Source organism: Giraffa tippelskirchi, chromosome X (assembly GCF_054371585.1).
Source record: "Giraffa tippelskirchi isolate mGirTip1 chromosome X, T2T-mGirTip1v1.2.pri, whole genome shotgun sequence".
NCBI lineage: Eukaryota > Metazoa > Chordata > Mammalia > Artiodactyla > Giraffidae > Giraffa > Giraffa tippelskirchi.
This window is the reverse complement of record NC_137289.1, coordinates 144,293,366-144,317,306: the sequence shown is the minus strand read 5'-3', so window position 1 is coordinate 144,317,306 and position 23,941 is coordinate 144,293,366. Positions and strand designations below refer to the sequence as shown.

The window sequence follows — 23,941 nt, the reverse complement described above, 5'->3', positions numbered from 1 at the left end:
TTGTGGGTTCAGATCAGGGTGCTGCTCAGAATCTTACAATGCCACAAAGATGTACCTCACCAGAAATGGCAGGAGTGCGCCAGTTGAGAAACTTCTAGAAAAAACATCAGTCAGCCAAGTTGCTTGAATTTAGACATGAGGTTGCCCTGATTGTGGTGGTAGAAATAGAAGGAACTTGCTGCTTCTGCAAACCTCATGTCTGAGATGGCTTAAATAGTCACGCCCCTCCCCCCATCCCCCTAACCAGTCTTTGCACTTGGAAAGTCCACGACTGGCAGCCTAGAGTCTCTGTGACTTAGGTTTGCCACAGCCCGTCTCTTCACCTCAGAAGACTCCAGACCTGGGATCACTCCATGCAGCAAAGAAAGGTATTTTAAACATTGGGGAAAACTCAGATCTTTTAAGTACCTAGATCTGTGAGCCATTCTCAGAGAGAAGGGGAGAGAGGAGAGGGGACCCAAATCATATGCAAAAAAAAATTTTTTTTTAGAATCTAAAGAGTTTTGGTAGTCTCAAATGTCACTTCTTTGAAGATAAAGTCAGACTTTTACAATAATGCTGGACATGGTTTTCTGGAGTGTGTCTATCGTCTGTATAATTTTGAGGAAGTAAATGCTATTAATAGGTGTTTGCAACAGCATATATTAAAGCAGCCTTTCCAGCACGTTTTGAAGCTTCAATCCTTTGCTGTCTTTGCAAGGTAAAGTTTGGTGTTTTCTCTTTATCTTAGTTGATGCTACTGGGTCCATCTCAGCCTGATCTTGACACCTCTCATGTTCTGCTCTCTTCAACCAGACTTCTCTGTTTCATTTTGGAAGAAGACTAAAAATGGTAAGGACAGCTAAGAGATCCCTAAACAGTGTTATCTGTCATTTTTTGTGGGAAGAACTGAAACTGGCTAGCAGGAGAGATGTTTAAGTTGTCTGTACTTCAGTTATTTACTGAGGAAAATTTTCATGATCTTTCATAACCAAGATTAATCATGGGGGTATTGTGTAATTTCAATTAATTAAGATTAATCAATACTTGCTGTGTTCTCCTTCCTATAAGAACTAATGCATCCTGCCCTGAGGAGGAGCAAATGTTTGAATTGGGGAAATAGCTTCTATGGGTCTAACTTTTTTCATCGTACATTTTTGGCTTTGAAAGTTAGTCGTACAGTCGTGTCTGACTCTTTGTGGTCCCATGGACTGTAGCCTGCCGGGCTCCTCCGTCTGTGGAATTCTTCAGGCAAGAGTACTAGAGTGGATTGCCATTTCCTTCTCCAGGGGATCTTCCTGACTCAGGGATTGAACCCGGGTCTCCTGCATTCCAGGCAGATTCGTTACCAACTGAGCCACTAGAGAAGCCCTCGTTTTGGGCTTTATGACCATACAAATTACTGAGGTTCCTTTGTGTTTTTCTAGCATTTGGTGGTATCTAAACGAGTATGCAGGGGAGGGAGGGGACAGGATGCATAGGACTAGGAATACAGGGAGCCTGGGCTCCCATGCGGTCCAAGAAAACCAGCACCGGACAGTAGACAAAGCTGTAAAAACAGCTTTTGTTCAGGAACTGTTGCAATCGGGGAAATGAGACTGCAGTATAGGACTGGGATCAGTTCCAAATAGTGTGGAGGCATGTGGGGATTTATATAGTCCAGGAGCAGAGTGAGTGGAAAATTACTAAGAGGAAACATCAGGGGTGGCAGGGTGTGGGGTGGTTCTGACTAGACCCACCTGACAGGGTTCTTGCTGAAAGCAGGCCAGGAAGATGGACTGTCCCCTGGGGGGTTGGTAGAGATGGGGTATTTGATCAGATAGCAAGGATAATGAAACTGTGGTGAGGGGTTCTTCCTAAACCAACCTAACAGGATCCTTGCTAAAACTGGCCACGTGGACACAAAAGTCCAAATATCAAGGCCGAGTCAGAGGAGCTTGACCAAAGTTTAGTCAAGGAGAGACTGCCTGTGCTCACTCTCCCAGTTACTAGTTGGGGATCCTTAGGTTTATCACTTAAGCCCCCTGAAATTCAGCCTTTTTTTTATACTATAAAATGAACAGTACTACAGCTCTCTAGTTGCCTTGCTGCAGCATTGTGGAGGCTCAAATAACAGAATGTGTGTTCAGATCTTTTGCTCGTGGTGTGAGTTATTAGGCATGCCTCAAAATTCGTCAGAAAAAGGCACCAGTGACTTCTTGGTGGAATTATTTTGTCACCCCAATTAGACACAACAGAGTGCTTGCACCAGGAACCCACTCTGATTCTAGATTGGAAGGTGGGCTCCCAGGCTCATTTCATGTCTAAGGTCTAATGAAGAGTTAACCACAGGACACTGTGTGACAGAGAAGCAACAGCATAGAGTTTCATTTCCTAGAAACTCAGATGTCTGTTTATAGGCAAACCCAGGCCCACATCTGCCTGTGCCCCTTGAAGGATGGCATGATAGGATTGATGGTAGTAAAGAGAGCTCACATTTATTGACTGCTTACTACAGTGAGCATCGTGCTTAGGGCTGGACATCTCTGTTTCGATTTCACCCTCTAAGCAGCCTTGTGAATCATAGATGAGGGAGCTGGGGCTTCAAGAGTCTAAGAGCTTCTGGTTTTGGCTGGGCAGCTCAACCCTGGAAGCCGTGCTGGAGACCCCTCTGTTCTACCTAGAACGAGCCCAGCATACACTCCTACTCAGGACATGGTCAGTCAATGTGGGCTTCAAGTACGATAATATAGTCCTTAAGAAAAAAATTGGGATATCTTTTCTAAAAAAAAAAAAAAAACACATGAAAACAGTTTTTTAAAAAAACCAGAAAAGGTCAAAAAGCATAGGGAAATCATTCAGTCTTATTAATAGTTATAGCTCAGACTCTTTGATTTGGAAACTCCACTTCTAGAAACTCTTCTTAAAGAAATGATCAGGGATGTCGCAAGCAATTTATGAAGGTAGTCTGTGCAGCATAGCAAAGAGAATATCTCATGTCCAGTGTTGGGAAGGGGTTCATTAATTGTGGTCCACTCAGTAAGGAGCATATTATATAACCATCAGATCACCTGTTTATTTATTTATTTTTGTTTTTTTGGCTTCTCTGGTTGACATTTGGGATCTTAGTGCCCCAACCAGGAATTGAACCCATGACCCTGCATTGAGAGCATGGAGTCTTAACCACTGGACTGCAGGAGAAGTCTCATTTTTTTTGAAAGAATACTGAATGACATAAGAAAGTACTCATGATAACATGGTAAATGGAAAAAGCAAGCTAGTAGTGAAGTATTGTATATTCCTGATGTTTTTAATGCACATACTAGATGCTTGCTAAATGTTGGTTCATCTGGAATGACAGTTTGCATAAATAAATAGTTTTTCTCAATAGTTTCTCACTAGTTTTTTCTCAATAGTTTTACAAAAGAGCCTTGTATTCAAACCATTTTATAGTTGAGAAATCAGAGGCTCATGAGGGAAAGTGATTCACTAATGTCAGAGAGAGCTTAGGTGACAGAATAAGAACTTAAAATCAAACCTTTACTAGACGAAGCACCTGGTAGCATTGAAGTGCTTCTCACTATTTGAAATAGATACAGGAAGGGAGAGATAAGTGTTAGAGGCAACGTGCCAAGGTGTAACAGTAGTTAAATGATTTTACAAATAAAAACATTATTCTGCTCTTAATTATAGCATGCTCCTTCATGGCCAAACAAAGAGATAATAAGCAGTCCATTAACTAAACTAATCAAAACTGATTATTTAAAAATAGGGAAAATCATACTAAAATTAAAAGCAATCATTACATATCAACCAACCAACCAGTGTCTTTGCACCCCAAGAGTAGATCATTTTTATATCCCAGAAGTCCCTCAAAGTTTAGGTTGCAATGGCAAATAATGGGTGTGGGTCATAGCCAGCCTGCCACCTGTTTTTGTATAGCCCACAAGCTAAGAGTTTTTTTAATCTCTTTAAATGATTGAAAAAGTCAAAGGAAGTATACTGCTTTGTGACCCTTAAAAGTTATATTAAATTCAATTTTTTGTGCCCACAATCAGCATTAGTATTTGCATATTTGTATATATATTGTCTATAACTGCTTTTGCACTGCAGTGGCAAATTTGAGTAGCTGTGATACAGACTGTATGGCCTGCAAAACAAAATATTTACTGACTGGCTCTTTACTGAAAAAGTGTGCCAAGTTGACAGTTTCTCCTTTATGGAAAAAAGAGAGTAGGGTATGAGGTCAAAAAAGATGTAATATCTTCTGGTCTTTGGTGCCTGTTATGATGCAAAATAGCTGTTGAATTTCTAATTTATATAAGACTCCTTTATATCATTTGACTCTTTTATTTTGAAAACTAGGTCTGTTGGGCTAAAATGGGAGAAAGGAAATGATAAAAAGTCTCTTTATTTTTTAAGTAAATGGGTTATGTCCTTATACTTAATCTTTTGGTTGTTAAATAATGAAACTTTGATGTCCATGGTAATTACACTTTCAGAGGTTAGCCTATAATTAGAAATATTTCAAAATTTGCAAAAAGGGGATATTTGGTCGTCATAAGTCTAGTAGCGGAGAAGGCAATGGCAACCCACTCCAGTACTCTTGCCTGGACAATCCCATGGACGGAGGAGCCTGGTAGACTGCAGTCCATGGGGTCGCTAAGAGTTGGACACGACTGAGCGACTTCACTTTCACTTTTCCCTTTCATGCACTGGAGAAGGAAATGGCAACCCACTCCAGTATTCTTGCCTGGAGAATCACAGGGACGGCGGAGCCTGGTGGGCTGCTGTCTATGGGGTCGCACAGAGTCGGACACGACTGAAGCGACTTAGCAGCAGCAGCAGCAGCAAGTCTAGTAGGGAAATTCGCAGTGGAGTCTGGCCTATAAAACAATATCACATCTGTTAAGTTCCATTATTTGCAGACCTCGGTTAGCCCCATACAACGCTTATCTAGTTATCAAACAATTCAGTGTCACGGCAACGTGACAGAAGTTTACTGAGTTCGAATTCAAGGGTTTCCCACAATTGCGCCCCACTCCTTGTCTCTTCCCAGTCCCTGTTTCATGATTCTCCAGCCTGCCATCACCTCTGCTTCAACCCAGCCCATCCATGTGGGGGAACCCCACTGCGCCATGGTCTGCTTTGCTTTAGTAGCTTGACTTCAGTGACTCCCTCCACTGGAAATGCATATTCCAACACTTCCTTTTCAACTCAAGCAATGTAGCCTTTTTTTTTTTTCCTGCTATGTCATCTTGAAAATAAATGGGAGGAGCATCTGAGGGCACCAACCTGTGGTCCCCTGAAGGCTGGCATGTCACAGCCCACAGGGTGTGCCTTGTATGCTGGCCTTTCAGACAGTCTGTTGGGTAGATGAGCGAAGGAGGGAGCAGATCTTCTCTTAGCTGAGTGTAGCAGTGAGTGTTCCCTGGCCTCACATGTTCTCACCTTGAGGTCAGTTTCCTTCTGTGAAGAATTTTTCTGTAGGCCTTTCATCCAGCCAGATCAGGGCTATGCAAAATTACATAATAAAGACTGTGAGGGGAATGCAGATCAAATACCCAAAGGTGAAGGGTTTTTCCCTGCCACCAGGTAATCACACCTGACTTCCTCTGCCTAGAGGACTCTCTCCACCTTCCCCTCTCCCTCGCCCCCCCAGCCCCTCCTGCCATGCCAGCTGCTCACTGTTTCGCTGATACCCTGGCTTCCTGTCTCCCTGAGAGCATTACAGCAATTGGAAGAGATTACCCACCTGCTCCTCCCGACTTGTGTGCCCACCTAGAGCTTCTGCACCTGCCCATCCTGCTTGACTTCCTGTCTGGTTACCCACCACGCAGAGCAGATCACCCTCAAACCCACTGGCTCGAAATAACCACTGTCCTCGAGTGTTAGGTGTGGCAGGCCCACGGGTTGACTGGGCTCAGCAAGGCGGCTCTGGTGCTGGGTGTGTTCCCCCTCGCCTTGCAGTCGATGTCAGGGGCTGGGCTCCGCCCGCACAGGTCTGGTGCCCAGATGGGCAAGCTCCGCAGCTGCAGGCTGCCCCTGTCTCTGGGTGGTCTCCCCAACATGGCAGCTGTGCTGTCCCCGGGCTTTTTCCACGGCTGGTGGCTCAGGACTTCAGTTCAGGTGGAGAGAGAGACAGGGAAAGATGGAGCACCGGGTGCCATGAAAGTCTCCCACCTTGTCTGTCCCTGCCTGGGAAGTTGTGCAGTCCTTTGCTGCTGTCCTCCAGACAGTCCCCAAAGCCTGCCCAGCTTCCAAGGAGGTGCGAGATAGCTGAACAGTTTGCAGACTCTTATACTAAGGATGGAATTGTTAGGCTCCTTGCTAAAGCCAAATCTCTCCACTAGTGCACTGGGTCACCTACCTGCTTCCCTCCCTGGGCTCCACACATCAGCGTTCTCCCATCTCTCCTGCATTGTCATCGGTACTATTATTAATGATGGGGTTTTTTGAAAAAAGTTTTTTTCCCTCTCACCATCATTACAATGTGCCGTTATCCCTCCGATCCTCAGATAAATCCTCTTGACCCTCTTGGCCCTGGGAACTACCGCCAGCATCTTTGTTCCCCTTTGCAGGAAGCTTCTCAGAAATGCTGGCTGCCTCCAGCCCTTCTTCTCACATTCTTCCAAGAACTTGAAAGTCCTATTTGATTCGGCTTCACCTTCCAAATCTATCCAAGTATCTGGCTAGTTCTCACCACCTCCACCCCAGCCAGCTGGGGCTTTTGCTTGAATTACCGTCATAGCCTCTTGACTGGTCTCCACGCTTCCAACCTCACCCCTCGTTGTCTCTTTCAAGGAAGTAACCAGCATGATCTTTGTAACATGGAATTCAGACCACGGCACTCTTTGGCTCAAAAATTTGCAATGGATCGACTTTCCACTCCTTGTTGGGATGGCTGACAAGGCCCTGGAGGAACCCTCAACGTGGGACTACAGCCCCTTCCTCTTTGACTTCATCTCCTTTCACTCTCTATTCCTCCTTTGTTGCCATTTTTGTGGTGATTCCAGCATGTTTGCACCTGGGGGCCTTGGCATATATTTCTTTATTAGGAAGCTAGAGCTCAGTCTGCCTTTAAATTTATATATCCATGAACTATGCTAGCATAGTATTGCTGTATATGAATGCACACCTAAGAACTATATGATCTGAAAAGTCTCTTTTTTTCCCTCGAGTTGGTCCCACTCTAATCTTAAATACCTTTTCTTAATATTTGGACATTTATATTATGAAAACTCCAAATAGCACAATATCAAAACATTAGATGGCCAAGAATCCTTTAACTGAAAAGGAAATTAACCAAGATGCATGTATATAGCATACCAAGTGCATTTGTTGTAACAATATGAAATAACTGGAAGATGATTGGTCAAATGGGGTTTGAATCTTGGTTTGAAACTGCCTCTCTGATCTCTGTTTTCTCATCAGCAAAATGGGAATATTTATGTCTTTTCAACTTCATTGTCAGGGCTCAGTGATGTAATACAAACAAAGCATCTTCTTTGGCATCTAGAACATAATAAATACCTGGTAATTGACAATTATAAAAAAAACAAATGATTGTCTGATGACTAGTCAACGTGAATTCTACATTTTCCATTTTAACAAAAGGAGGTGATTTACTGAGAGAACAGAACACCTGTGAGTACAGAATCAAACAGTCCCATTTTTACCATAATTAGCTTGCTAATTGAGCATCCAAATTTACCCAGTATATTTGCATGTGTAATCAGCTATGATTCATGACTAAAGCCAGGCCTATTATGATGAATTATGCTATTTTACAAATCAAATTCCTGAAAGACGTATTTCTTTGGCAATTATTGCCAAAAAAAAAAAATAACGTGGATTATTTGTATGAAATGAAAAAACAGACCTCGTATCATGCTGAATGAACACTTAACATTTAAAAATAGCCTTTAGTTGAAGCGAAGGTCCTAGCTTCATTCTGAAGCCATGTAGTTCCCCATGGTTTGAAAGGAAAAGTTTCCATACTTTGGGAAATTTGAATGGGAATAAAAGACTATTTCACATTTTACAATCATCTTCTCAAACATACCTTTTCTGTTTGGAAGCCTGAAAGGTATTATTTCCCATTAACAAATTTAAAAGGCTTTGTTCATTGACTCAGTTTTCTTCCTCTCCTGCTTGATCAGAGCCCATCTGTGAGTTCCAGGCAGTTGGCACAGAGAGCCAAGAGAAGGCTTGTCTGGCATCCAGCTTGCCTGTGCTGGGACTCAGCGATTGAGTACAAGTCAGGGACAGTCCCATCCTGTCTGTGCTTGTTCCCAGGAGAGACAAATGAGTTCTGTGCTCCCACTCGGGTTTCAGGTTCCAGAGGGCAGAACTTCTGAGAAAACAGAGTGTGGAGGAGTCCTTCTGCAGGTCTGCTCCCCAGGGCCTCCATTGTATACCATCCCCTTTTCTTCTGTGGCTCTTTTCCGATTTCAGCCCTTCTTTGAGAAGCCCCCAGCCCTCCTGGTCCCTCCTCGCCGCCTTATCAAAAATCCGATATTTGGAAAGACTTTACTGTTTATGATCATTGAATGTGAGCCTTCCACGGGATTTTAAGAATGTTCAAAGCCTTGGTTTACTCGGCCGATATTTGCCTCATGCTCACAAGGTGGCAGGCATCATCAGAAATGGTAAAGACAGATAATGCCACGGCCCCTAGAGTGTTTTACCTCCTAGAGGGAGAAATGGGTGAATTGATACCGAGACTTCTGGGAAGGTAAGCCAGGAGAATTGCTGAGGGCCAGCACAGCATCTCAGTTACCTAGATCTCCCAGTAGGTAAGTTCTATAGTCGCTGCATCTCAGTGTCCTCATTGTCAGTGAACCTATTTCTTGGGATGCTGCTGCTGCTGCTGCTAAGTTGCTTCAGTCGTGTCCGACTCTGTGCGACCCCATAGACGGCAGCCCACCAGGCTCCCCCGTCCCTGGCATTCTCCAGGCAAGAATACTGGAGTGGGTTGCCATTTCCTTCCCCAATGCATGAAAGTGAAAAGTGAAAGTGAAATCACTCAGTCGTGTCCGACTCCTAGCGACCCCATGGACTGCAGCCTACCAGGCTCTTCCATCCATGGGATTCTCCAGGCAAGAGCACTGGAGTGGGGTGCCATTGCCTTCTCCGATTTTTTTGGGATGAGGATGAAATAATTGGCTAAATGCTATTGGTTAAAATTAGTGGCCCATGAGGCATCTTCGAGGTTTACAGGTGATATGATTCTTCTCATATTTGGCAGACTTGAACTGAATTTGCTTCGAGGTAATTCCATGTGCAAGTTGAGGGTTTTGCCTAGACTGGGGCCCTGAAAACTACGACCCATGGGCCAAATCTGTCCTGTTACCTGTTTTTGTGAGCTGAGAATTATTGTTTACCACCTTGATTCATTATGTGCTAAGTGGTTATTTAAGTACCCACAGGAGGAAAAGGGGACGACAGAGGATGAGACGATTGGATGGCATCACCGACTCAATGAACATGAGTTTGGGTAGGCTCTGGGAGTTGGTGATGGACAGGGAGGCCTGGCGTGCTGCAGTTCATGGGGCCGCAAAGAGTCAGACACGACTGAGCGACTGAACTGAACTGAGTCTAAAATATTGACTGTCCGGCCCTTTAGAGAAGAAGTTTGCCAAACCCTAGTCTAGACCAGCTCTGTCTACTAGAACTTTGCACAGTGATGGAAAATGTTCCGTATCTGTGTGCTTGAATACAGTAACCACAAACCTGATGTGACTTTGAGCGCTTGAAATATGGTTAGTGTGACTGAGAGACTGAATTTGAAAATTGCACTTCATTTTAATGCATTTAAGTTGAAACAGCTACACGTGAGCGGTGGCTATCGCATTGGCCAGAGCAGATTTAGACCACTTAAGTCTGAAGGTCCTGTGTTCTCTCAGTGTTCTTGTCGCTCAATTTAATCAACTTCCCAGAGGCTGTCTGAGTCAAGAGGAAAGCAGCACTCCTTAATCAGATTTTGGGGGCCCTGGACTGGCTTTCATTGTCTGCTAGAAAATGCTTAATGGAAAGTGCTAGAAAAATGTGTGTGAGCATACACGTACTTCCTCTTAAAGCTGTATCCATGACATCTGCTGTTGTTTGGGGTAAGGCAGTTGGCTTTTTCAACCCCAGAAGGCCCCAAATTAAGGAAGTCTTAATCATCTTTAGAGTTCAGGCTGCAGGCAGTGAAAACCTCACTTAGCGAAGCTATATTTCCTTCCATCCCTGCTTGCAGAACTAAAACTAAAGTTAGCTTTCCAGGGTACCCAAAGCTGGTGCTCTGGGAAAACCCAGAGGGATGGGGTGGGGAGGAAGGTGGGAGGGGGTTTCAAGCTGGAGGAGGACACATATATACCTGTGGCAGATTCATGGTGATGTATGCCAAAAACCATCACAATATTGTAAAGTAATTATCCTCCAATTAAAATAAATGAATTAAAAAAAATAAAGTTAGCTTCCCATCCCCCCCAGGCTAACTTCAGCCCTAGGGCATTTCTTTCGTAAGATTGCCTACAACAGTTAGGAGTTATCACCACATATCATCATTAGGAATATTGTCAAGCAGTTTCCCCTTAGAGTAAAACTGCAGTTGGCATTCTGGGAATGTCACGTAAGTATGGTGACTAGAGTTTATAATACTGTATTGCGTATTTGAAAGTTGCTAAGACAGTAGATCTTAAAAGTTCTCATCAGAAGAAGAAAAACTTGAAACTATGTGTGGTAACTAAACTTACTGTGGTGATCATTTTGCAATATATACATATATTAAATCATTATGTTGTACACCTAACCTACTCCAAGGAGAATTTCTTTTAACTATTTTGCTGTATTTCACTATTCATTTATTTATGCATTTATTCTTTCATTCATGTATTTTGCAAACATAATCAGCATGAAGTGCAAGACATTGTTTTTTTTTTTTTTTATAAATTTATTTATTTTAGTTGGGGGCTAATTAGTTTACAATATTGTAATAGTTTTTGCCATACATTGACATGAATCAGCCATGGGTTTACATGTGTTCCCCTTCCTGGACCCCCCACCCACCTCCCTCCCCATCCCATCCTTCTGGATCATCCCATTGCCCCGGCCCTGAGCCCTTGTCACATGCATCGAACATGGAATGGTGTTCTGTTTCACATATGAAATATACATGTTTCAATGCTATTCTCCCAGAACGTCCCACCCTCACCTTCTCCCTCAGAGTCCATAAAATTGTTCCATGCATCTGTGTCTCTTATTCTGTCTCGCATATAGGGTTATCGTTACCATCTTTCAAATTCCATATATATGCATTAGTATACTGTATTGTTGTTTTTCTTTCTGGCTTATTTCACTCTGTATAATGGGCTCCAGTACATTGTTTTACATGAGGGCACACAAAACCCTGCTCTCTCAAAGCTAACATTTTCATGCAAAATAGATAAAAAACAAATAAGCACATAAACCAGAAGTGCATAAATGATCCACAAGATTATTTCTGATTGTGATAAAGACTATGAAAGAAATAAAGCACAGCAGTCTAATACAGAGTACATATACCTCTCTATGCCGCAGTTGACTCATCTGTAAAATGGGGATAATAACAGAGGTCTACAATTCTAGAATCCCTAAACTGAAAGCTTTGTCCTAACTCAGTTGATGGCAAGCACAACTTAATCTGAACTCTTTTGGAGGTGAATCTTAGACTGGAACCAGATGATCTAGTATTTGTTGTTTTTGTTCTTCTTTTTTAAATCCCACTTAGAGTGGACAGTCCTGTGCTTTACTGCACAAGTTTTTATGTGTTTGATTATGAGATGCTGCCCCCAATTCCAGTTGGAGTGTTATATAATATGAGGTACATGCATCACATTACCTTGTAAAATCTGAAAAATTCTGAATTCCAAAACACATCTAGTTGCAAAGGTTGTGGATAAGGGATCAAAGACCTGTAATGCTACCCTCATGCAGTTAATATGAAGATGAAATGAGTGAGTTAATATGTGTAAAGCACTGCAGACTTTGCCCAGCATACGCTAAATGCTATCTAAGTTAATTACTGTCTTTATCACTGTTACTACATGGGAGGGTATTTAGAAAAGTTGCTCAGAGACAGCCTCTCTGGGGATGTGTCATTTAAGCAGACACCCAGGGGATGAGAATGACCTGGCTGTGGGAAGAGGAGGAGAAAGATCATTTCAGGAAGCGGGAACAGCAAGTGCCAAGACTGCCTCAAATGCAGAACAGAAAACAGGCCAGATATATGCCATGTGGTCAAAGAAGGGGAAAAGTGGTTCGAGGTCAGTGTGGTAGGTAGAGACAGAACATGCATGATATAAACAATGGCAAAGACTTTGGACTTCATTCAAAACGTAATGAGTGATCATTGTAGTTGATCTGATTCATGTTTACAAAGACTGCTCTGATGCTCTTGATGGATGAATTGTAGAGGAGGATGGGAGTCAAGGAGACCGGGTTTGAGTCCAGTGTGATAGTCCAGGTGAAACCTCATGGTGAGGTGGAGCAGGGGGTGGGAGTAGATAAGGAGAAAAGTGGACACGTGCAAGGAAACATTTAGAAATGGGAGGAAAAGACTTAATAAAATGATAATAAATTAACAAGCTTTAGGCATGTAAAGATGTGTGAAGAAGCTCTTTGAACTCCTTCTTTAACCATCTTGCAGTAGAGAAAATGCTGAGGGAAAATTTTGCTTATTTATCCCCTATTAAAGGAATTAAGGGAAGTAAGCAGTGGATTTATTAGATATGAGCATGACTGGTTAATTCAGTCAGTTAGGGGGATGAAAGCATTAGTTGAGCTGGCAAGCTGTTGTAGAGACCCAGGCTAGATCATCCCATGGATGAACACAGGTGAAATGAAAACCAGTGTTCTGGAGGAAAATATTGATAGAAATTCTGAAACTTGAGAACAAGTCTATGGTTAAACCACCCTCTATGCAGGGCAAGCTCGAGTTAATAGGGTGGTTAGTGAAACTCTTCAGCGTGTCCCATATTCCCTCTTTAGGTATTTTTTGCCCAGGGTCCAAGTGTTTCTCATATTAAGCATAGATGCCCAAGAATTGTCAGTAAGAGTAGGTTCCCACATGTCCCAGTTGGTCTGAGAGAGTCTTTGTGCCTGTAGTCTTGGCATAAATTATTAAAGCCCCTCCTCTTTCATTCCCATGAGTATCCTGTTTGATCAGTTGGGGATCACCCAGGCGGTACCCTACTGTATTATCCCCTTTCCAAATCTGTGTAATGTAAACCCAATGTGTAGGGAAAATGTTCATCCCCAAGTCATCTTGGAGATGATTTCCAAAAATAGTCCAAGAGGAAAGTGGGCTTGTAGATAGCAGTGCCAGAATGTCAGGAGGTGGGTGACCATGAACAGATCAGTTAATATTGCTGAGCTGTGTCTCAGTCTGTAGAATGGGCATAATGGATCACCTTTGTTTCCCTACTTAGCATATTAAGAGGCTCAGATGTGGTAAAGGACTCTTGTAACGTGTACCAGAGTGGGCTTAACAAGCAAACATTAATTGCATTAAAGGTTTTCTCACCAGATGTAGTTGCATTTCAGACTTCAGCAGCATATTGATGGCTCTTCCATTGTAACATTCTAAGTAACAGGGAACAGGAAAATGCTGCTTCCCCCATCTGACAAGTGATATAACTGAAAAGCTAAGATGCTAAAAGCGAAATATGTAAGTTTTTATGAACCTCAGTAATTGACAACTACAGTCATGGGGTGGGGGCAGGGATGCTATTTAGACAGTTGAGAACAATAAACCTGAACTGTTTATTTTTCAAATGGAGCAAAAGAGAGGCAGCAAATGGGAGTTTTAAATTCTGATTCTTGGTGTATTTTAAACGGGTGATTTATTCTTTCTTATACTTTCAGGTGTTTCCAATGTGGACATTGAAGAGACAGTTTCCTATCCTTTTAAACATAATCCTAATTTCTGAACTCCTTGGGGCTAGATGGTTTCCTAAAACTCTGCCCTGTGATGTCACTCTGGATGCCCCAAATGCCCACGTGATTGTGGACTGCACAGACAAGCATTTGACAGAAATTCCTGGAGGTATTCCCACCAATGCCACCAACCTCACCCTCACCATTAACCACATAGCAGGCATCTCTCCAGCCTCCTTCCACCGGCTGGACCATCTGGTGGAGATCGATTTCAGATGCAACTGCATACCTGTTCGACTGGGGCCAAAAGACAACGTGTGCACCAAAAGGCTACAGATTAAACCCAACAGCTTTAGCAAACTCGCATATTTAAAATCTCTTTACCTGGATGGAAACCAGCTTCTAGAAATACCTCAGGATCTTCCTCCCAGCTTACAGCTGCTGAGCCTGGAGGCCAACAACATTTTTTTGATCATGAAGGAGAATCTAACAGAACTGGCCAACCTGGAAATACTCTACCTGGGCCAAAACTGTTACTATCGTAACCCTTGTAATGTTTCATTTACCATCGAAAAAGATGCTTTCCTAAATATGAGAAATTTAAAATTGCTCTCCCTAAAAGATAACAATATCTCAGCTGTCCCCACCGTTTTGCCATCTAGTTTGACAGAACTCTATCTTTACAATAACATCATTACAAAAATCCAAGAAGATGATTTTAATAACCTCAGTCAACTACAAGTTCTTGACCTGAGTGGAAATTGCCCTCGTTGCTATAATGTTCCATTTCCTTGCACACCCTGTGAAAATAATTCTCCCCTACAGATTGATATAAATGCTTTTGATGCATTGACAGAATTGCAAGTTTTACGTCTACACAGTAACTCTCTTCACTATGTGCCCCAAAGATGGTTTAAAAACATTAACAAACTTAAAGAACTAGATCTTTCCCAAAACTTCTTGGCCAAAGAAATTGGGGATGCCAAATTTTTACATCTTCTTCATAACCTTGTCCACTTGGATCTGTCTTTCAATTATGATCTTCAGGTCTACCGCGCAGTTATAAATCTATCAGATGCATTTTCTTCACTGAAAAAATTGAAAGTTTTGCGAATCAAAGGCTATGTCTTTAAAGAGCTGAATAGTTTAAACCTCTTGCCATTACGTAATCTTCCCAATCTTGAAGTTCTTGATCTTGGCACTAACTTTATAAAAATTGCTGACCTCGGCATATTTAAACAATTTAAAACATTGAAATTCATAGATCTTTCAGTGAATAAAATATCACCTTCAGGAGATTCAACTGAAGGTGGTTTCTGCTCTAACATGAGAACTTCTATAGAAGGCCATGGGCCCCAGGTCCTTGAAGCATTGCATTATTTCAGATATGATGAGTATGCAAGGAGTTGCCGGTCCAAAAGCAAAGAGCCTCCTTCTTTCTTACCTCTTAATGAAGATTGTTATATGTATGGGCAGACCTTGGACCTTAGTAGAAATAATATATTTTTTATTAAGTCTTCTGAGTTCCAGCATCTTTCTTTCCTCAAATGCCTCAACTTATCAGGAAATAGCATTAGCCAGACGCTTAATGGGAGTGAATTTCAACCTTTAGTGGAGTTGAAATATTTAGACTTCTCTAACAATCGGCTTGATTTACTCTACTCAACGGCATTTGAGGAGCTGCACAACCTGGAAGTCCTAGATATAAGTAGTAACAGCCATTATTTTCAATCAGAAGGAATTACTCACATGCTAAATTTTACCAAGAACCTCAAGGTTCTGAAGAAACTGATGATGAACTATAATGACATTGCTACCTCCACCAGCAGGACCATGGAGAGCGAATCTCTTCAAATCCTGGAGTTCAGAGGCAACCATTTGGATATTTTATGGAGAGATGGTGATAACAGATACTTAAAATTCTTTAAGAATCTGCTGAACTTGGAAGAGCTAGACATCTCTGAAAATTCTCTGAGTTTCTTACCTTTGGGAGTTTTTGATAATATGCCTCCAAATCTAAAGACTCTCTCCTTAGCCAAAAATGGGTTAAAGTCTTTCAGTTGGGGAAGACTGCAGAATCTGAAGAATCTAGAAACTTTGGACCTCAGCTTCAACCAGCTGAAGACTGTCCCTGAGAGATTATCCAACTGTTCCCACAGCCTCAAGAAACTCATACTTAAGAATAATCAAATCAGGTGCCTGACAAAGTATTTTCTCCAAGGTGCTTTCCAGTTGCGCCATCTGGACCTCAGCTCAAATAAAATTCAGGTTATCCAAAAGACGAGTTTTCCAGAAAACGTCCTCAACAATCTGAACATTTTGTTTTTGCATCACAATCGATTTCTGTGCAACTGTGATGCTGTGTGGTTTGTCTGGTGGGTTAACCATACTGAGGTGACTATTCCTTACTTGGCCACAGATGTGACTTGCATGGGACCAGGAGCACACAAGGGCCAGAGTGTAGTCTCTCTGGATCTATATACCTGTGAGTTAGATCTGACTAACTTCATCCTGTTCTCACTTTCCATATCAGCAGTTCTCTCTCTGATGATGATCACAACAGCAAACCATCTCTATTTCTGGGATGTGTGGTATAGTTATCATTTCTGTAAAGCCAAAATAAAAGGGTATCGACGTCTGATATCACCCAATTCTTGCTATGATGCTTTCATTGTATATGACACTAAAGACCCAGCAGTGACAGAGTGGGTTTTGGATGAGCTGGTGGCCAAATTGGAAGACCCTAGAGAGAAGTGTTTTAATTTATGTCTCGAGGAAAGGGACTGGTTACCAGGGCAGCCTGTTCTGGAAAATCTTTCCCAGAGCATACAGCTTAGCAAAAAGACGGTGTTTGTGATGACAGACAAGTATGCAAAGACTGAGAATTTTAAGATAGCATTTTACTTATCCCATCAGAGGCTCATGGATGAAAAAGTGGATGTAATCATTTTGATATTCCTTGAGAAGCCCCTTCAGAAGTCCAAGTTTCTCCAACTCCGGAAGAGGCTTTGTGGCAGTTCTGTTCTTGAGTGGCCAACAAACCCACAGGCTCACCCGTACTTCTGGCAGTGTCTGAAGAACGCCCTGGCCACAGACAATCATGTGACCTACAGTCAGGTGTTCAAAGAGACAGCCTAGCCCTTCTTTGCCGAATGTGACTGCTACCAAGGAGAAGCTTGGCTGCCTCGATCGGCTCATCCATGTCTTGCCAGAAGAGCGTTTTAAAATTCTCCAAGCCCTGGGATTGCCCATGTTGGAGAGGAGTCACCAATACATGACACAGGAACTGGAAAAATGGGATTTATATAAGCATCAAGTCATCTTTCTCAGCTCTCTCTGTCTCCATTTGCACTTGAGTCTCTGTCTTCTGCCCTTGCATAAACTGTTGGGAGAAGGGTGGCAAGTAGAGGATGTGGGACTTTGATTCTCCTGTAATTGTGACTATTACATATACACACAGTCACCAAGAACTGCACTTCTACCCTTAAGAGGCACTGGTATGTATAGAAATGGGGTTAAAAAAATGCTCAGAGTCTGCTTATGTGGCGTGAAAATGTACCGGTTAATTAGTGGTAAAAATAAAGACACAGTTAACGCCTCAGCCAGTTGACTCAACCATCTAGTGCCCCGTTCTGTGCAGACCCAGTGCCAGCACCCAGCAGGTGGTTGCTGCTCAAGTGCTCCTTGCTCTTTCTCTCCTGGGCCTGCTGTTGGGTTCTTTGGGGAAATAGAAACATCTCTGTCATCGATGGACATAGTCTACTTACAAATGGGAGAAGAATAAAGTGCTCTGTATGCAAAATCATGCTCTTTACTTTTGATGATAATTCACCTGCTTAAATATGGCTCTGGACTAAATGTTTCTCTCCCCCCAGGTTTGTACGTTGAAATCCTACTCCCCCAATGTGATGGTGTTGGGAGGTGGGGTTTTTAAGAAGTGGTTAGGTCATGAGACTGGAGCCCTCGTGATGGGATTACTGCCTTAGAAGAAGCAGTCAGGGGACTAACTTGCTGTGTTCCCACCGTGTGAGGGTACAGAGAGAGGCTGGCAGTCTATAACACACAAGAGGACCCTCAGCAGAACCAGATCATGTTGGCACTCTGATCTCCTTCAGACTGGCTTCCATGCTTCAGACTTGTGAGAAATAAATGTTTATTCTTTAAGCCATGCAGTTTGTGATGTTTTGTTACAGCAGCCGAGACAGATATTTTTATCTGCATGGCAAAGTACTGCTTCCAAAGAAAAGTTGCCTCATCCAATGATCTTTCAAACTGCTTTATTAACTAATACTGTATATTTGTAATTATCTGAAAACTTGACCCATCAACATCAGACAGCTTTGATGATAAACTCTGAAGGAGAACCCCAAGAGCATATATTTATTTAGAGTTAGCAAGCAGGGATGACAGTCACATGGATTCCTTTAAATATGGAGGCTGGGGGAGGAACACAGGTTTACCACCATTAACACTGAGAAAGCTTCGGTCTTGAGCTTTGGCTTCAGTACTCCAAAAAAATAAATAAATAAAAATACCACCAGAAAGGACCAAGATGTTCTGAAGACACATACTTTCTAAGTGTGTATAAATTTGCATGAGTTCAAAGTCTGAAATGTGACCTGTTTGTTTTTATTTCATGAAAGAAGTTATCTACAGAGGTGTCTGTGCCCTTTGGAGTATAGCTTCCAATCCCAGACTGTTGTCTGGGAGATAACCGTGTTTTCTTCATATATGGAAAAGCCAAAGGTTTTACTCTGAGGATGGCTATATGTATTATTTCCAAAGGACATGTAATCAATAAGGGTCACAAACTCCCAAATTAATCTCTGGAATCAACAGAGCCAATGATCTGATAGCCTCGGTAAACTCGATTGTACTTCATAGGTGCCTACGTGAAAACAAAGATAACATCATAAAAATTGGCTGTTGGCATCATAAATTTCTTCTATTAAAACACACAACTATACAAGGTTTAAGTTATTTTGGTGATTTATAAACCATGAAGCACTTGAAGACAACTTAAACATCTTCTGAAATGAATCAAGAGGAAGGGAAAGTGAAAACAAGACAACTCAGAAACCACAGCGTATTTCAACATGAGGTTGTGCACAGTGGTTTGTTGTAGGAAATGACCCAAAGCACATTAACAGATGGTTTCCATTTTATTTTCTTTGTATCTTGACAAGTCACTCTTTTAGTCTCCTGAGAGTCCTCTGTGGAGTCCTGTACCATTAGAGCCGTTCATAGATGGCTCAGATCGAAAGCTACCAACTCAGGCCACCAGGAGAACATGACTGCTAGGTCCCCTGCCAAGCTCTGAGTGTGGAAGAGACTCCGGATTGTCCATGAATCCCATGCTACCATGAAGGGGTTCCCAACCTCTTCCAGCCCTGAACCTGTCCTTCCTCCTCGGATAGAGACTGTATCTTAGCACGACTTGGGCATTTGTAGGATCCAAGCCAAGAGAGGCATTGGGCAGGTAAGTGTTATGGCTGCAAAAAAGGCAAAGCACACATCTGCAGTCCGTAGAGCGGAGAAAGGCTGAGTCTGACTGTAACCCCATGGCTGAGTCAGGGTCTGTGAAGGTCTATTGGCCTCATCCTCACGTCTACTTCCAGCTCTGTCCAAACAGTCTTAGGTCCAGCTGATCTCTTACATGTAGCCAGGGAGTACAGAGCACGTGAGAGGGGCTGTAGTGATGTAACAGTCTGGGCATCTTGTTGTCTTGTTCCCAAGGAAACCGACAGGGATGGCAAGGATGCACACGCCTCTTTTTCAGGAGGCTGTCCCTGCCCCCCCATAAAACATGCTTTTTGTTGATCTCTCATGGTCCTCACCAAGCGGATCCAGCTCGCATCTCCCGAAAGGTATTTATGGCCCAGTTTTACAATGGGGAGGTGGGGACAAGGTTTGATTTGTCCTCTACCTCTTCTGCACACACTCAAATGGGCAGAGAACCCTGGCTAGGGGGAAGGTTGACCAGCTGGGCGGTGGGATGCCAGGCCTCGGGAGCAGTTGGCAGTGGGACACGAGTCCCCTCTGCTGGAAGTCTGAACCCGTGAGCCTGAGAAGCACTGGGAATTCCTTGTCACTCCGGAAGTACAAATATCAGTGTGGGAGGAAAACGGCCAGAGGACGTGATTGAGAGCAACTCAAAAGGAGATGTTCTCTGGAGAACACGAGGCCTGAAAATGCATCCATGTCACCGAGTTAATGTAATGAAGGCAGACGTGAGACGCACTAACTGACCAGCATAGTGAAGGGGGAGGGTCACGGAGTGAAAAAGTCCCAAACGCGTGAGGAGATTGTGTGGTAGAAGGCCTGCTGACACGGGGGCCGTCCATGCTGGAGACAGTGCAATGCCAGCGGGGCAGCTGCACCCTGTTTGAGGGCTTTATGTCTCTTCTTTCGTCTCCCCCTCCCTCTCAGTTTCCTTTTCGGCTTTAGGGCCCACAGCAAGTCGCGTGTCCTGCACAAGAATGAAGAAAAAGAGCCGTCGTTGCAGGCGGACTCTTCCGTCGGGAAGCACTGGTTTGGTGTGTAGTTCTGCTTTAACGCTGGCCTCTTTCCCACACACCCAGAGTCAATCCCCACCTGCTTCAGGGAGCCTGAGCTTCTGAATTGGCGTGGTGAAACTTGCCCTGGTGACATTGGCCAGACTCTCCATCACGTTCAAATTCATATTCTTTCAACTTATCTCGATTTTCAAGCATGTGGGCTAAGAAACTGGAGAAGATCTGTTGCCCTGCCTTAAAGATTACCCTGCTCTTGGGTTGTAAGTATTGAGAGTTTCTAACATGTTTGCCATGACATTTCAGTGGTTGTATTTCTTTGTATAAACATCCCATCTCCCTCGTGGTGATTTATATTAACTGTTTTGGAAGAGCCCAGACAAATGGACTGAGGAGGTTTGAGTCCCAGTGTCTCACAAGCACCCTCCAGAAACAGTCTGTTAGTTTCTGGAGGGTAAGACGAAGTCCCTGTGGCCTTGTGGCAATTTCCAGACATCCCTAGAGCCCACCAGTGGTCACAGTGAGATGGGCAGATGCTTCTAACACAAGAAAACGGTTCTCAGTATCCTGGCTGGTGGTACCCCTGAAGGAAAGGCCAGAGACAGACAACTAGGACACCATCTTTGTCTTGTATGATACATATGACTGCTTCACTTGTCACTGACCAAGGAGATGCAGCGGGTCAGACATCCCAGAGGCTTTTGCAATAGTGAATTGCATGAGCCGTAGAACTTGGTAGGAGCATCTCCATGAACCCATGTCTGAGGCCCTTTGTCCAGGGGGACTGTGCTGCTAAGAAAACTGGCAGGGAGTGGGGGCAGGGGTGGACTCTCTTGGCAGTTAGAACCAGCATGCTGTCCTGCAGTCACCTTGAAACAGTGGGTAACACTCCTGGGCCAGGTCCAAGTGGTGGCCCACCAGGCAGGACCTTGTGATCGGGCGGTGTGCATTAGTGGGCTTCCCTGGTGGCTCAATCTCATAAAGAGTCCACCTCCCAAGCAGGAGTCATGGGTTCGATCCCTGATCCCATAAGATCCCCTGGAGGAGGGCATGGCAGCCCACTGGAGTATACTTGCCCAGGAAATCCTATGGACAGAGGAGCCTGGTGGGCTACAGTCCCTGGGGTTGCAAAAGACTCGGACATGACTTAGCAACCAAACAACAAGAAATGCATTAAATACAATCATTTATAGTGTTCATCTCTCTTCCCTGGGTCCTCATTTCCCACCATTTAGTTGCCCTTCGATGAAAGCTGAATGAGAAGAATGAACTAAAATCATCACAAATTTGCTCTTCCTCTTGAGGGCAGGCCCCCAAGGGAATGACAGGAGAGGAGAGAGCGAGAAGGGTCTTGGTTAGAAGGGCATAAAATGAAATCACTGGTACCCGGACAGCGTTATCTAGTGGGGTCTGGAGAGGGAAGTGGAGGGGAAGGAGTCACATTTATAAAGCAGCAAACGCCAAGTTCAGTGCTTCATTTATTCCATTAAATCGTCACAGCAGCTCCCTGAAGGTGGTATTAGGGGCTCCATCTTAAAGAGGATGGATTAACTGAGAGATGAAGGTGTGGTCAGATGTGTTAAGTCAGCTGCCAAGGTCCGTGAGGCTGGAAACGGCCCTACCCCAAACTGACCCAGCTCTGTCCACTCAGACCAGTTGGTTCTCTCAATTTTACAGGGGCTCAGAATCACCCAAGGAGCTTAGATATCATGTGGATTCCAGTCCTTCACACCAGAGATCCTGATCTCTGGTATCCAGGACATTTTGGAAACTCCCTAAGTGCTTCTGAGGCAGCTGGTTTGCGGAGCCCGTGCAGGAAGCACCACATCTTCCTTTGGGATACCAGGGACAGTCAACACGGGGATCCTTTCAGCAAGGAAAGCCCGAGCCCCCAGGTATGCTCGATTTCTCTTTCTCCTGCGTCCAAACCTTGGCGCTCTTAACCTACTGCCCTTCGACTCAAATTGCTTCCCTCTCGGCGCTTGTTTTCAGGAGGGACATAGTCTAACCCTATAGGATTGGCAGATCTGTTCAGGGCTAAAATGTGCAGATATTTTGGGCAGGCACACTGAACAGATTTGCGTAGTGACAGAGAAAGGTGGCGAAGTGATCTGAAGTCCTGTAGATCCTGACCAGTAGAGTTGCTGCTTGAGCTCACCGTTTCAAGGATGTCTTGACTGTCATTTTACTAGTGTCTTGAGTGAATTAAATACTGACTGTGGTTGTACATATGCGGTGCAGAGCGCCACCTAGTGGAACTTCATGTGTGTTGCTGGTCTGCTGGTGAGACCCTTGGCTAGGTCCCAAAGTGGGGTGTGGACAAAGAATATAATAGATATAATCATCTTTTAGAAAGTGTGTCTGTGGCTATTTTATCATATGCCCAGTGTGTTAATACAGAAATATGTAGGGCTGTATGTTCAATGTTGTTTATTGATGAGAGGGCAATATAAAAATATCGAGGACCACAGACTATTAAATCTTTGTTTCAACCACTTATTTCCATTGCTTTGGCTTGTTGTCTCAAGATGGGGCTGGCCATGCATTGCCATTTGCACGTGCGGGTGTAGATGAAACACCTGAGTTAACCAGGTGAGCAGCTTTCTTTTCCCTATGACACATTTCCTTTTTTTATAAAACGTGGCCGCCATGTTGAACTGTGGTTTATGTAGTAGTGACACCCTTTAGTCACTCTCTTGACTCCAATCTCACTCACTAAGTACTCTCTCTCTGTCTCCTATTTCTGACTAATCTTGCTGTTCTCCTCTGCCACCTCCTCGCTGCCCTTCAGCCCATGAACGGCATCTTTAAAGCCTGCTGTAATTTAATAGTTTGGGGATAAGCGGTCTTTTCCATCCTACTTAACTGTGAGTTGATGAAAACTGTCTCTGGGTGGGCACGATGCTTGGGGGTTTCATGACCACTTCCCACAGGCAGCATTAAACAAGTCAAAGATGATGGCATGCTCACTTGCTCTTATATATATAGAACATTCCTCATATTCACTAATTCCTCATATTCACTAATATTTTTAGTCTTTTGCTCTTAGTGTACAGTATCTGGAAATTTTCTCCTTCTGGCCTTTTCTGCTGTGTAAAGTTTATGTATTTCATGTATTATATTCATGTAATTAAATTTTTTTATTTAAAAGGTGATATTTCATTTGTTAGCGCTTCCATGCATTACATATTCTCACTCACCATTTGGTCTCCTCTTGCTTTCTTTGAATTGAAGTCCATCAGACTTTCCAGAAATGTCTCAGATACCCAGAGCTCATTTCTTAAGGCCTTTATTGTAAATATAAGTTTTCATTTTTCATAATCTTTGTACCATGAGAATGCTGGCCACTTCCTGCTCAAAACTTATCAGAGGAAAGTCCCTTCTCATTGATCCAATTTCCCATATGTCACCAGTTCTGCTTTTTCCTATGATCCTACAAGAAGATGAAGAAAATCCACAAGTCTGAAGGAGCTCCGTGTTCATCTGCATAGGAGCCTGTGTGCTTCTTTACTGTCAAGAATCAGGATGGAGTTCTTCCCGTTCTTACCCCTCCCCCACCATCTCCTCAT

At 43.4% G+C, this 23,941-nt stretch overlaps 1 protein-coding gene across 3 annotated transcripts; it reads left to right on the top strand.

The window, feature by feature from the left end:
• Positions 1-252: 252 nt before the first annotated feature.
• On the top strand, positions 253-17,662 carry TLR7 (toll like receptor 7). 3 transcript variants are annotated; one of them, XM_081567058.1, is made up of 3 exons: positions 253-368; positions 731-831; positions 13,849-17,662. In XM_081567058.1, exons 2-3 carry the CDS (start codon positions 829-831, stop codon positions 16,996-16,998), a joined length of 3,153 nt encoding a protein of 1,050 aa, XP_081423184.1. In that variant the 5' UTR covers positions 253-368; positions 731-828; the 3' UTR covers positions 16,999-17,662. The 3 variants fall into 3 exon arrangements, with proteins under 3 accessions (XP_081423184.1, XP_081423185.1, XP_081423186.1); XM_081567059.1 differs by lacking the exon at positions 253-368 and adding an exon at positions 671-700 and having other exon boundaries at positions 796-831; XM_081567060.1 differs by lacking the exons at positions 253-368; positions 731-831 and adding an exon at positions 671-700.
• Positions 17,663-23,941: the final 6,279 nt, after the last annotated feature.